At 38.6% G+C, this 15931-nt stretch overlaps 1 protein-coding gene across 1 annotated transcript in view; it reads right to left on the bottom strand.

Annotated features, from left to right (window-relative positions):
- HPSE2 (heparanase 2 (inactive)) overlaps positions 1-15931 on the bottom strand; it is a 732977-nt gene that overhangs the window by 150565 nt on the left and 566481 nt on the right. Inside the window, exon 8 of the mRNA XM_032281250.1 lies at positions 4318-4424. Within this exon, the coding sequence (XP_032137141.1) occupies positions 4318-4424 (107 nt within the window). The remainder of the gene's footprint in view (positions 1-4317; positions 4425-15931) is intronic.

A 15931-nucleotide genomic window follows, 5' to 3' on the forward strand; every position in this document is an offset into this window, starting at 1 on the left:
TTCCCTTGTCAGTTATGAGCTCATCAAGCATAGACATAATGTCTGAACTTGTACCCCAAACACCCATCACCGTTTCTGGCACACTGTAGGTACTCAATACTCTGTTGACTTGAAATCTGTCTGGATAAAATTAGATTCTGGGAAGTTTGAGAATCACCATTCAGCACACTGGGAAAAATTACGCATAGTTATGATTTCCCAAATCTGAAACCATATGGAGCTCCAAGCCCGTGACTTGTAGAATTAAGTTTTTTCCTTGCTGGAATAAAGAGCATTGCTGATTTTTATACTGTGAATAAATATTATTTCTATATTCAAATGTTTTTCACATTTACAATTATATTTTATTATCATAAAAACTAACAAATATTTACTGACAATTAGAGTTACAAAAATAAAACAAAAAAGCAAAGCAAAACACAAAACAAAAGTTTTAAATCAAAAGGAAAATCTGACTGTAATATAGTAGAATTATTTTTGTTGTTGTTGTTCAAATTGGAACATTGTGACCTAGGGAATTGAAATTACTTTTGGAGCATGACATGGCTAAACAAGCTGTTTGCCTTCATCATTTTTATTAATTTGGCAATCCTAGACATCAAGATACTAGCTTTTCCTTTAGCCACTGAGACATACTATGAAATACCTTATCAAAGGCTATCTTGTGATAGAACTATTACATGAATTGTGGGCTAATGCCTCTTAAGTAGTGTTCTTTCTACACTGAAATGGCACAAATACAGTAGGGTCTATATCTAACAAGTATTTTAAAAGCAAATTGTCTTATTCAACTTTCCATCCGTATGCTTGTTAAATGAAGGAAGAAACAAAACAATGAAGAAACACATAGTCACGTATGTGAGTCCCTCCATCTACCAGCATCTTCATGCCAATATAGGGCTCTGTCTTGTTGTTTTTACATATGAAAATATCTCATTTGTTCACTCATTCATTATTCATTCAATAACATTAGTCAATGCTAATTGCTAGGCATTATTTTCAGAATTGAGAAGATACACAAAAATGCTTGTGTGACCATGTAAGTCATTGGTAAAGCACTACGTATATAAATGCCTGTGTATACACATTTAAAGGAATCATATCAAATTTCTACTTTTGACCTCTACAGAGCCTAGCTTAGTGACCTGCATAGAGTATATACTCAACAAATAAATATCAATTCACAAACCTCATGTTTTCACTAGTGTATAGGAAGATATTTAAGGAATCCAAAAATGAGGGGGAAGAATATGGATCCTCCCTGCAAACCTACATTCCTATATGTACATGCAGAATCTGGAACATTCAAAAATAACTATAACCAGAACTACTGCTTCCCCATGGCTTTCAGAATAGAATGATTAGTACTAAAGTTATCTTCATCTTCCTCCTATAATAACAAGCCCCCTCAGAGAGGGAAACAAATAGTCTTCCAAGGCTCCTTTCCATGCTTGGCTGGAGAAAGCTGATACAATGACTGGTATATCCCACCAAAGATGCTACCCTGCCATTATTTTCCACTCCACTAAAGGTGAATATCTACTATGTGCCAGACACTGTTAGGTGCTTGAGACACAGCAACATGCCAGGAGTATTTGTGGTACACCAAAGAATCTCAAAGCCCTAGCTAGAAAACACTACTCTTGCACAGAGTAGTGAATTCTGATTTATGCATACATGCATGTGTATAAGTCCTGGTGAAATCATTGTTATGTGATATATTAATATTTCAAAAAGGCTGGAAAATGCCTTCTTTTTCATTTCTTGCTAGCCTCCTAGAGCTTCCTAGAATGCTTTACTGCCCCCACTGCCCGCCATAGGAAACAATTTATGCCCCTTGGAGAACTGGACTCAAAGGCCACATTGCTGGGTGCTGCCAGTGGAGTTGAGACCAAATGGGTGACAAAGAGGTAAGAGAGACCAGGAGCAGAATAAACTAGCTTTCAACTGATCTGTGTCAACCAAGCATTGGATAGCTGAATTACAATCGGAATGTAAACAACTATGTTGATCCGTATTCTCCAGAGTGACTGTAGGGATCTATGGCTATTTGGCTGATGCTCATGAAAAGGTAGTTCTCTGCTCTAACTTCCTCCATGAAGGTCCGTGGTATTTTTCATTTCTATCATTCCCTAAAGGGAAGAATGCTCACAAAACCACTCAGTACAACCGGCTCTTGCTGGGCCCTACAGCAGCATCCTGTGGTGACTGTTGAGTAAATGCCATTCCTCTGCTGATTCGAAGGGAGTCCCTGCAGCACTGACGCCCTGGCTTCTCACTCTTTCAACAGATCTCATATCAACCCAGTGGAGAGTGGGAGTGTACTTTCGTGGGTTTTCTTCAGGGAGGACAGAGTCTTGCTCTGTTTCCGAGGCTGGAATGCAGTCTTGGGTCACTGCAACCTCCGCTTCCCAGATTCAAATGATTCTCCTGCCTCAGCCTCCTGAGTAGCTGCGACTACAGCTGCGTGCCACCGTGCCCAGCTAATATTTCTATTTTTAGTAGGGATGGGGTTTCACCATATTGGCTAGGTTGGTCTCGAACTCCTGACCTCAAGTGATCGGTCCACTTTGGCCTCCTAAAGTACTGGGATTACGGGCATGAGCCACGTGCCTGGCTGGGAGTATACTTTTGAAAGAAGATTCTTAGCAACACTATATCAAAGGCCGACTCACTCTGCTTCATGGATTTGAACCATGCTTGCTGACAGTGTCTGTGCTACACAAGGTTGGATGCTGAGGACACAGAAATGGAAGACCCAAGGTATCACCATGAATTACAATGACTCATTTTCTTCATCTGCATTTGCCAGAACTCTACCTGTAAAGGCATTCCACTTGGCTGGCCTGATTTGTCCTTCATTCATGTATTAAAAAAGCGGCCTCTATGGGGGGAACTGAAGCTGCATAATTAGGAACAGTTGTAAGTAGCAAAACACATAGCTGAGGGCAAAGTGCAGTTCTTAGGAGGACATTGCTCAGTCAAAAATCCAAGACCACAGGACTGTACTGGAGCAGGAACAAGTCACTTAGTGGTCCTGAGGGGTTTGTCCCTGCCACATGACACTAGCAGGCTAATGAGAGGCCCTTATGCTTCTGGCTTAAGTCATTCTCCAGACGACTATAGTAGCCTTCAAGTTCATTTTCCCATTCCTTCCCAACTCTTGTGATAACTATTGCCAAAGCCAAAGTTTTAAAACACAGATCAGATTCTCTCTCTCTTTCTCCTTCAGAATCTTCAATGGCTTTCTGTGAATACAGAACAAGGCCTCACTTCCTCTACCAGGTTTTTAAGACCTTCTGTAATTTGGTGACAAATCCTTTCCTTAGTCTCAGCCCTCACTGTATCCCCGCAGATAACAAGGCTTTAGTCACATTAGTCATTCTCTGCTCCTCTGTGCCTTTGCTCATGATGTTTCTTGGGCCTAGAATTCTCCTCTCTGCCATCACCGTGACTCCCACCTACAGAAATTAGAGTAATCCTACTATGCTGCACTCAAATGCCACTTCCTCCATGAAGTCCTTCCTGATACTCCCAGTCACAGAAATTATTTATTCCTTTGCATGTCTGCCATTTTTTGTTTGTAGACACACCATGTGACGCAGAAAGACGGGTGGTCCATTGCAATAATAAAGAAGCTGTACTCTGGAGCAAACTGCCTGGGTTTGGGTCCAAGCTGTACCACTAACTAAATGAATGATCTTGGACAAGTTACTTCAACTCTTTCAGTTTTCTCATCTGTAAATGGGATAATAATAGCATCTATTTCACTAAATTGTCATAAAAGCAGTAGCATCTATTTCATTGGTTGTTAAGCTATAAAATATAAATAAAGACTTCAGACAATACTTGGTCCATGATAAGCACTGTATCATTAAAAGTATGGTTATGGCACTTATCTCCTACAGTTTTGCAGTTATCTCCTATCCAAGTTCCTCCAATCATATTTTTTCTGCAGGGAAAAAACCATGCTTTATTGTTACCTATCTCCCAAGACTATAATGAAAATTGGATTAGAAAATGTATGTTGTTTTGAACTTTTGACATTCAATAAAGCTCTTATTACTTTAATTATTACTGTTACTACTATTACTTTCGATAATCTCTGCTCTGATGCCTGTGCCTGACATTTTAATATCTAGAGAAGGCATTGGTCACTGTTGAATGGTTTAAGACATACACAAATGAATGAAATGAACTTTCATTGGGAAACGCGCCTCACCCCTCCAATGCGCAGAATAATAATCAGCAATGTCTGAGATTCACTGTCCTTCCCTCCTGAAAGCCCCTGGGGGTGAAATTCCAAGTGTTACTCACAAGAATCCTGCAGCATAAGAATCTGATAGATTGTTTGTGCCTCCAGCTGAGGTGGTCACCACACCTTCAAGCCAAATCTTCTTTCCTGGAGTGTATGTATTCACCACCTGTTTACACAACAGAAGCAGAAGGGGATAGTGAGATTTTAAAAGCATTCCAATATGAGAAAAAAAACACACATTCCCTTAAGGAAGTTGATCTGATTTCCTGCTTTCAGGGGGTCATGATTTGTGCTTTTTTATGATGATGGACCCAGTTCAATGTGTTGGCATTCACAAACCAAAATGCATTAATATTGACCTGTGTCCACCAAAGAAATGATCATTTTTCCCTAAGTAAACCCAAGTGACAATTGACAGAACAAGTCATACTCTAGGATGTAAACTGATGCAGTAACTTCCACTAGAAAATATAAATCATATTGTGTTAATACTCCATATTAACAAGTATTGAGAAGCAATTATTTTCAGTCTCTCTTATAGCACATCTACGACACATGCACTACCTAAAAGCCACGAACACATCACAAGCATCAAAAGTCACAAATCACAAGAAGGTAGAGGAGCAGTGTTTGTGGGAGAGGTGTTTTATAATTACTAGGGCAGATATATTGTAATCACATTTTGAAAATAACTGCAGTAAGGGTAAAAAGAAAAGTCACTGACCCACAAATGACAATATCCACCCAGGGAATAACTGCATGCCTTCTAAGCAAAAGCAAAAGTTCTTATTGAAAGGTGGTGTGCTAAAGATTTGAAACGGCCTAGTCTCTGACCCACAAGCTAAAGACTGACCAAACTATTCAGATCAGGGTGCAGATGCACAGGATTGCAATCTGGTGGCACTCAGGGATAAGACTGTATGCTGGGTAGCCCCTGAGAGCAGAGCCTGAGTCAGAGACTTGTCTACAGATAGTTCACTTGAGAAATAATACCAAGGAGCAGGAATGAGGAACTGGGGGACTGAAATAGGGAAGAAGGGAAAACCAAGACAAAGATGCATTTTCAAATTAACAACCAATGCTGGCAACTACTCAGTCTTAAGATCCTTACAGATTATGTATCAGAACCGTCCCCCAAGGGGACGCAAGGGGAAGCATGAGTAGCCTTGGGATCATTAACCTCTTGCTCCCTATCCCTATTTCACATACAGGACCGAGTGCTGAGCAGATTCTCTGAGTGTTCCTCATCTCTGTCTCAGAGAAGTCCCAGAGTAGGAAATGAGAAGTGAGGCACTACCTAGTACACTGGCACCTAGCAATATGCTGATTGCAAAAACAACCTTAGAGATCAGGAAAAATAAAGGCATACAATGAAAACCTATCACAACATGAAAGATCTAGATAAAAGCAACATACGTTTATTTGCTGCCGCCTGCATGCTGGCCCAGCCCTGATCTCTACAATGATGGCTAGAGTAGAGGTGGGACTGGGAGGATGCCAGCTATGCACTAAAGAGGCTGGATAAAGAAAATAGTGTATTTAGGTCCTATGCCTCCCCACCACCAACTACTCTCCTAGACATACACACCAAAACAATTCTTCCTCAGGTCTCTAAAGAGGTAAGGATGAGAAATCTCTCTATGTCACTGTAGCAGATGTCCATTGCTAGAGGAATGGAAAAATAAAATGTAGATATATACTATACAATATTATGCAGCAGTTAAAACAATAAAATCAATGTAAATCCAGCAACATAAATAGGCTTTAAAGGTTTAGTGATAAAAAAAAATACCGAATGAGATTTATGACACAATATTACAAATAAAATTACTCATTGACACCCAATAACACTAAATACCCTGTAATGACACATGCCTTTTAAGAACATATATCAAACACATAGGAGGGCATGTATAAGAGAGAGGTAAAAATTAAAATGAAAACAAGACCTTTCATGAACTGATAAAAATAGTTTTCTGTTAGTTTAGGAGTATTGTGTTAATTTAATTCTCTGTACCTGAGGGCCCTCAAAAAGAAAAAAAATATATGTGGTCAAATCCATGGTACATAGACATCAACAATCAATCATAGACATCAACAATCAAACATATTCCTCTTTTCATTTCTAGCGAGGTACAACTTCCTGCTCTCTCTCCCCACATTTGCTAGAGAATTTGCATTATTTGGAACATATTTTGGGTTGGTAAAGTCATTGACCCTTTTCAGAAACGAAGTGGTATAAGAAAATTACACAAATTTGAGATTAAAGTTAGTATCATGATCATAAATGGAAGAAAAATTCTGAGAATTAATGGTGGTGGTCAAGTAACATATTGGTAAATACTACATAAAAATTTACTCTTATACACAAAAAAGAAGCGTCATTTGAGGACACCACAAGGTAGTCCTCTCACCCCTTTCAACACTGTGCAGCGTACCCAACTTAAGGGAAGCAGGGAACTGTTAGACTAAGAAAGTTAAGAAAAATGCTTTAAATAATCAAAAGACGCATCCATCTGGCCAGATTAAAGGACTGCATCTATGATTTTCCTTAAAATATAGTGCTAAAAAAATCTGTGTACATGACAAACTATCCACTTCCTTTATGAGTAACCAGAGCAGAGTAATATATTTATGTTTCTCTTTTTTTTGTCTTTGGCTTGCAGGATATTTAATGTTTAATTTTGTGCTCAAAGACATATTAAAGGCAGTTAGAGAAAGCAGCTTTGGTTAAACAAAACAAAAAGGGAAATACTATCACATGAATGAAACTTGAAAACATTAAGCTAAGTGAAAGAAGCCAGACACGAAAGGCCGTATATTATATGATTCTATTTATATGAAATGTTCAGAATAGGCAAATTCATAGAGACAAAAAGTAGACTAATGGTTTCCTATGGTTGAAGAAGAGGAATTTTAACATGGGGGAGCTAGAAGGAGAGTGATTACTAACGGGTATGAGGTTTCTTTTGGAGTGATGAATATGTTCTAAAATTAGATTGTGGAGATGATTTCAGAATTCTGCAAATATATTAAAAACCACTGAATTTCATACTTTCAAAGGTGAATTTTCTGCTATTTGAATTATATCTCAGTAAATAAATGTGTGTAAAAAAACACATCAACAAAAGGAGAGGTATGGTCTAAGTAGGCAAATAACCATAATGTGGAAAGAAGAATGTACCCTGGAAATTCTGGGTTATGCTACATGCTAGCTGTGGTACTTGTAGCAGTAATTATCTTGGACTTCAGTTTCTCCATCCACATTTAAAGTCATGAATTTATAGTAGATAAACTCTAAGTTCCTTCTAAATATAAATGTTAAAATGTGTTAGTATTTTATAATGTTAATGTAGATTCCCTTGGCTATCACCCAAAGGTCAAGAGTATCTTTGATTATGAAAGTTAAAATTACATAAACAACAAGTATGGGAAATGAAAAAAAAAAAGGTCAAACAGCTTAGAGCTGGTCATTTCAGAAACAAAGCTCTGGGCTGGAGAAAAACACTGAGAAAGGTAGAAAAATCCACAGGAGTAAATGAAATTGCCTAGGGAGAATATATAAACATGAGGCTAGAAAGGGCTAAGGATTTCCATCTAAAAACATTAATGCATAATCAAGTGCATTATTTATTCAACAAGTATTTATTGAGCACCTACTATAGCAGAGTTCTAGGGGCGAGTCTACATCAATGAAACGGAACAAGTCTCTGCTCTTGTTGGCTTACATTTTAGTCAAGGGAAGGAGAATAATAATAAACAAGTTAACAAATAAAAGAAATTTAGATCATAATAAGGGATGGAAGAAAACAAAACATCATAACATGCTAGAGAGCAATCTGAAAGGAGGGGAGGGTTGGTACTTTATAGTGGTCAGAGAAGGCTCATGGGGAAGGTGGTATCTGAGCTGAGAACTGAGTGAAGGAACCAGCCCCTTAATGGATCTAGAAGAACAGCACGGTAAAAGGACCTCAGGTGGAAACAGGTCTGCCATTTTCAGAACCAAAAGAAGACCATCTGGACTGTAGTAAGTAACAGAGTAAAAGATTTAAAAATGAGGTCAGAAAAGAAAGGAATATTTTTATTCTGAGTGTGATGGAAAGCTATTGGAGGGATTTAACCAAGAAAGTGATCTGATCTGACTTAATGTAAAGATCCCTGCAGCTGCTATGAGATCACACACACACACACACACACACACACACACACAGAAACTTATCATGATACAGTTATCTGCATATCATTTAAATTATAAAATCATAAAACTATAAAATGATATACAAATTAAAGTTTTATTATTTCTCTTTCCTTCTTTCTCCCTCCCTCCCTCCCTCCTTTCTCTCTCTCTCTCTCTCTTTCTTTCTTTTTTTTGATGGAGTCTCACTCTGTTGCCAGGCTGGAGTGCAGTGGTGCAATCTCAGCTCACTGCAACCTCCACCTCCCAGGTTCAAGTGATTCTCCTGCCTTGGCCTCCCGAGTAGCTGGCATTACATGCACTCGACACCACACCCAGCTAATTTTTATTTTTAGTAGAGATGGGGTTTCACCATGTTGGCCAGGATGGTTTCAATCCCCTGACCTCGTGATCCACCCGTCTCCGCCTCCCAAAGTATTAGGATTACAGGCATGAGCCACCGCACCCAGCCAGTTTTATTATTTCTATAACCACTTTGAGCTTCAGTTTCCTCACATGTAAGTTGAAATAATACCTGATAGGATTGTGTTAAGGATCTTTTCTTTGTCAAAGGCCAAAGACACATACACTAGGCCAATCACAGGAAGACCCTGAGAGCTAGTGAAAAGGGGCACAGACCTAGCAGATACACATTTATGTGGGTCCTTCTATGGTGATGTATAAATTCAGAAGAACTAGTGCCAAATATTCTTACAGTTTGGTGATAGGATTCTGAACTACCATTTTTGATCCAAGTAAGAAATCCAGAAAATTTCCTAGAAATATTGAACCATTCGCCCTTTGAAGGCAGGGAATACTGTCTTATTCACTTTTGTATTTACTTCTTAGCAGAATGCCTGGCACAGAGTAAGTGCTTCACAGGAGATTGTGTGCAACACAAAGAAGTTAATGCAATTCCATGCCTGCCCTTGCACAGCTCACAGTAAACTGCCACTCCTTAAGGAAGTTATAAGACCTGATAAAGGGTGACTAAACTGATCAAAGAATTGGAGGGAATATGCTGATTGCAAAAGCAACCTTAGAGATCAGGAAAAATAAAGGCATACAATGAAAATCTATCACAACATGAAAGATCTACATAAGAGAAACTTAGGTTTATTTGCCAAATCTCAGAATATCAGGCCTGGGGTCTTCTCCTTGATCTCAGAGGGAAAAGGAAAATTCTGCTTTGTTTAGCAGGTGATTTAGGTATGGAATCCAATAACCTCAGAAATGTTAAAGGTCAATTGCTATACAAGATGATTTGGATACCAGAATGATTTTATGTATTATCAAGCTCATTATAATATTCTGATATTAAGAAAGGAAACAATCATGTATTTTCACATTTATCCCTTGAGGACGTTTGCTATTAACTATAAGTTCTCACTTAAACTCATCAATAGGTCCTTGGAAATGGCAACTTTATGCAATAATATAACCAATTTTACTGTAGGCTACGTGAAACTAATAAGAATTAAGTTCTTGGCCGGGCACAGTAGCTCATGCCTGTAATTCCAGCACTTTGAGAGGCCGAGGTGGAGAGACCATGACGTTAAAGATCAAGATCATCCTGGCCAACATGGTGAGACCCCATTTCTACTAAAATACAAAAAATTAGCCCCACATGGTGGCGTGTGCCTGTAGTGCCAAGCTACTCAAGAGGCTGAGGCAGGGGAATCACTTGAACCCGGGAGGCAGAGGTTGCAGTGACCGGAGATCGTGCCACTGCACCCCAGTCTGTCAACAGAGTAAGACTCGGTCTCAAAAAAAAGAAAAAGAAAAAGAATTAAGTTCCTATGACATATTTCTGGTCACAAAAAATCACCAAAATCCCAAAACTTTTAATACTAATCATTAAAATAAATGTGATCTATATATACATTTAAGAAAGATGAATAAAAACAAGAAAATTATTTATCCAACTTTTGGTGTATCAGTGAGTGGCCGCAGTCATGGAGGTGGGAGGGTTAAGTCAAGGAATCTGTTTGCAAAGCAAAAATGAGTACCTCCTACCACCAGGAAGTTCCAAAACAATAAAAAACATGACAGACTTGCTATGTGCTTTAGTGCCACATGGTTTATTGTGCATTTGTATTATTGCAGACTTTACAAATTTTTATTTTACAAGAATTTTTATTCATTCATTTATTTTTCAACCTGCTTACACCAGTTCAGGGTTGAGAGTAGCCAGAGCCTATCTTGGAGGCTCAAGGTACAAGATGAGAACCAGCCATGGACAGGTCACCATTCCATTTCAGGGCCACTCATACCCACACCCATACTCACTTGGCCTGGGACCATTTAGACACCCAAGAAACCTAATGTAATCTACGTATTTGCAGGAGTATCCAGAGAAAACCCACATAGACAGTGGCCCCAGCTGGGAACTGATTTTTCTTCCATCAATATTATATAATAAAATGATGTTGAATGAAATGAAATTATTCAAAAACCTACTGTACTTAGTTGGATGGTGGCATGCCCAACTCAAAGGAGTGATTTGTATGAGATGATTATTTTTCAAAAGGAGTTCAAAGTCTAGCTCTTTTAAGTGAGGACTTGATTCCAGAAAACAGTTGGATTTATAAAATACTTGTCTACAGGACCCTTAAAGGACATAGACTCTGTGTAAATAAAAGTTATGCCTGTAGCCATACTACTTGGGAGGCCAAGGTGGGAGGATCACTTCAGGCCAGGAGTTTGAGACCAGCCTGGGCAACATAGCTAAATCCCTCGTCTCAAAAAAGAAAAAAAAAATTAGCCAATCATGGTGGCTTGTGCCTACAGTCCTAGTTACTCAGGAGGCTGAGGCAGGAGGCAGTGAGTTATGATCACACCACTGCGCTCCAGCAAGAGTCCCTTAAAAAATAAAAAATAAAAAAAGTTAATAAAAAAAATAAATGCAGGGAGATTTGAAAGGAAACAATCTAAAATTGAGTAGCAGTTAGGGGCATGGACTCTGGAGACAGATCGCCTGCATTTGAATTCTGGTTCTATCATTTACTTACTGAATGACTTTGTGTGAGTTACATTACCTCTCTCTGTTTCAATTTTCTTGGCTGTAAAATCAGAATAATATCTACCTTAGAGGATTTTTATAATATTTAAATTACATAATATTTGTAAAGCACTTGAAGTAGTGTCTGGCACATAGTAAGCATGTAGAGGTGTAAACCAGAATGTTATCTAGACCACTCTCGTTGTCCAATGCACATGAACTTGTGTTTGAATGAATAACATTAGAGTTGATTGTTTTTCCTTCAGACATAGCACTTGTGGTGATAGGTAATAGCCCAGATGTTTCCTAAGCAGCAGGAAAGTCCAGTTTAGAATTTAAAATGCACATGGATAATTCACACAAACATAATCATCATTCAGAGTAGTTCACTTATCCATTCTCAGCACAGGGGTAATTCCAGTCAAGCCACATGAACAAAAACACACAGTAAGAAACAACTTTGATACAAAAACTAAACAAGTTATATGAAATAGGTTTTTTTTTTTGGAAATATTCCTAGAAATTATTAATGTTAAAAGTTCTAGCAGTAGTCAATACAAACCAACAAATATTTTCTGAGTATTTACTGTTTGGGTCATTGTGGAAGGCTTATGAATTCTGTATCTTCCATGAGCAAAGAAGCATCATGGTGACATGTCGTGGAGGTACAGACACTGAGGCTGGGTGTTGGTTGGGTCTGGGAAGGAAATAAGCATGGGCAGAGAAGAGAGAAAAAAATTAGGAAAAACAAATGGAACCAGCTGCAAAATTCCCTTAGAAAGTAAAACTCTAAGAAACTGAGGGCTATAGTTCAACACTGTGGTTTTTTTGTGGAAAATATGATTCTCCCTGTGCTACAAGAGAGAAAATTGGAGGACTTTGGAAAGCAAAAGGGTACAGTTCCTGGTGAGAAATGATGTGCCACTGAAGGTTATTTTAAGGGATACACTGTCTGGGGAGGAAGAAGTACGAATGCTGAAATTACCTAAGTGAAGGTAGAGGGAACTGAGTGGCTGGCTGCCTTTCAGCAGTTCTTCTGTTCCCAAATAGACTTCAACCCTTGGGTCCATGTGGTCAAGGGGGCTTTCAGGTACCCAGAAAACCACTCAGTAAAGGGCCAGTGGCTGCTCAGAATCTTTGGGCCTGCTAGAGGCAGAGTTGTGTAAAGGGAAACCCTTCCAGCTCCAATCCTTCATATTTCAGGGTTGAGGACTATGAGGACCGTTTCATGTGGACGTGCTGAGGGAGGAGTGGGGAGAGAGAAAGAGAGGAGAGACTAGAGAAAACAGCCGGGATACTTGAGTTTATTTTCCCTACCACTTTGAATTAAAAACAAAAAAGAAAAAAAAACAGTAAAAATAAGAAAATAACAATTTATGTAGCACATTTTCAAATCTGGGCTTCCTTTTCCTGTATTTCCTTGATATCCTGCCTCTAAAACTGTGATCTAAGTCCTTTGAAAAGACTCTTGAGAGCCTGGCTTCAGCCACTGGCTGTGTAAGAAATGGTAACCTTGTAGCAGCAGACATGTTGTTTATGGTTATCCAAACCCAACACCTTTGTTAATGAGAAAGGAAGCAATAAAACAGGAACAGTGGACAGGCCAGCTGGGCTAATCAGCTCTGGCAGGAGGCCCACCCTCCAAAAGAAGCTGGAGACCATTAATTCTAGCATCTCATCTGCTTGGAAATGAACCTTCCCCAGAAGTTCAGGAAGAACAGTAGCTCTTTAAATAACCCAAACTGGTCCTCTACAGAGTTGGTTACAAGGAGCTGAATAGCTACAGCAAGCTTCTTACACCACCTTACCTACACACAGAGTTCTTACAGATATCCTTGCTTCTTGGCAGTCTTTGTTCCTTATAAGTGGTCAAGGTGAGAAATCTGTGCCCTTCCTATGTTTCTTTCCATTCTTCTTGTGTGTTTTTTGACTCTCTACTTACCTGCTACATTAGAGCAGAGGATATTGACTCTGTTCTCCTTCCTCACTGCCCCTCCCTGAGTTGTGGATCTTGTCATTTGTTCCTTGGTCTTCTTACCTCTAATCTTTTCCTCTTCTAGTCCATCCTTCACTCTGCTGCTATCTGTTAACTTGACAAATCCCTCTCTAGCTTAAGAACCTTCAGTGGTTCCCCATTGCTAGCAGCAGTACTCAATTATTTGTATTCGGAGGTCTGTTTGATCAGCTGGAGATGTGCTACAAGCAACTTGTTTCGGATACTATTGAAAGCAGTGATCTGGGAATAATTTACTTCAAAATAAAAAGTAAATTCAGAGTTGTCATAATAACATTTCGCCCAAATTCTGAAATGTTTCCTTAACTGGGAAAAAAAGGCTAAGGAGCTAATAACTGCACATAACCCACAGTCTATTTTATCTATTTGTTCACAGGAGCATACTAGACATGATAAAATCAAGTTGAGAACCCCTGACCCACAGGATAAGGGGCTAACTGCTTTATTTAACTTGTTATCTTAGACTTTCACAACCACCCCTTAGCTCTCTCTTCTCCTATTTCTCCCCTATAGGAGGAAGACCTACGGCTCACTACAAAGAATTTTCAACTAACAAAGTTATAGTTTTTTACTGATTACCTCCCCCTACTCACCGCTCATCCACATTGTCTGATTTCTTTTTCAAGCCTATTTCAAAGTTATTTCCTCTGTGGAACTTTCCTCAAACCTTTATTTCTTCTTTCCTCTGGGTTCTAAAGTTCTTTGAACCTACCTCTGACGTTGACCTTATTATACTGAATTGTAATTTTCTATTTTTTCCCTTTTTGCATGTCATATAGAATGCTTGACAATTGCTTTACTTGTAAAATACTTATAAATAAATGAGAGAGATAATACTTTACCGATGAGAAAGCAAAATTTCAGAGCAGATAACTAATAATCTCAGTATCACAGGGCAAACACCAAATCCTCACAGTTCCAGTTTAGGGCTTTGTTCACTTTCTAATTGAATTTCCTGTTTGAGGAAACCCATAACATCTGGCTGGCTAAACTGCCTCCATATTTAACATGTCCTTAGGTTAGACAAGCTGGGCTATTCTGAGCTCAGTCATTCCAGTATCTCGTCACATTCCTCTTGATGTATTTCTTCTGTCTAATGTACTTCCTGTCAGTTTCATTAATCTTTTTCTGTATAATTTCTGTTTATCATCTCTGTGTTCTGGAGTGCCATCTTTGCCCATTTTCTTTCAGTATCAGATCAATTTTTAATTTGCGGCTTCTGTTTCTGTGACATTTTTAGGATTTAAAATTGCATTCTCTGCACTTGTTATCTCAAACCACAGAAAAGCAGTTGAATGTAATTACAATAAAACATTAAATTAAAATAAGAACCTACACAAAAAAGATAATGTCACTAGGGAGGCAAGGACATTATGATCATATGCAAGAAAATGGGAAGGAAAAGTTTCACAGAATCCCAAAGCAATGACTACATTCAAGGGTAAGTGCTAGTTAGAGAGAGATTGGAAATAGCCACTTGCATGTAAATTACTCTTCCTCTCTTTCCCAGTCCTTTTCTGTGACTAACCAACTCTTACCTAGTTACAAGTCATAGGCACCAGCAGCCTCACTGGTAATTTTACTGTTGCTTAGGACAAACCTTACAATCCTCCTGCTTACATGTTGAAACACCGGATGGTCATCCAGAGTTGCCTCTTCCTCCTGAAGAAGCTTTTTGCCCCACACAGCAATTTGCTCCCAGGACCATTCCTCCAAATGTCTATGGGTAGCACATAACCTTTTTCACATTGTCATTGCCCTGCATATAGCAGGACCTTACTAAACACTGACCAAGAAGCCTGTGCATGTGAAACGTAGGAGTGGAATTCATTAGATCAATGCAAATAACACTCTGAAAAGTCTTGTCCTCTTCCACTATCATTTGCCTAATATCATAAGACGCAACTTCATTCATTCATTCGACCCTCACTTCTAGAATACCCACCCTAGATTATTAATTGACTATGGGATCAAATCGATGTTCTTTCAACAAGAACATTCAGTATTCTTCTTTGAAAGCCTTCCTAATCCTGGGTGGTTAGGAATATAATTATTACACAGGTTATAAAATAAATAGCTGATAAGTGTAGGCAATACTGAATAGTGTAATGGATAAGAGTGTAGGTTCTGGAGTTAGATGAGCCTTAGTTTGAATTTGAATTTTACTACTTAAAAAGTTCTGGTGGCCTTGAGCAAATCACTCGTTTCTTTAATGGATTAATAATACATAATGCACTCAATAAATGGCATTTATAACCCAAGAAGTAACATAATTGTTATATTTCTGTAAGTTAATGATGCATTTTTCACAATTTAATGCTTTTGAAATCAGAATATTATTTAAAATCAGGATCAAATAAAACCTGCCTGCTGTTTATTCTTTCCCTTCCCAGTTGTTATTTTTTATTTTTGTATATTTTTTGAGACAGAGTCTCGCTCTGTTGCCAGGCACCAGGCTGCAGTGCAGTGGTGCGATCTCGGCTC

The sequence above is a fragment of the Sapajus apella genome, unplaced genomic scaffold, assembly GCF_009761245.1.
Source record: "Sapajus apella isolate SASKATOON/1434 unplaced genomic scaffold, GSC_monkey_1.0 scaffold13, whole genome shotgun sequence".
Lineage (NCBI taxonomy): Eukaryota > Metazoa > Chordata > Mammalia > Primates > Cebidae > Sapajus > Sapajus apella.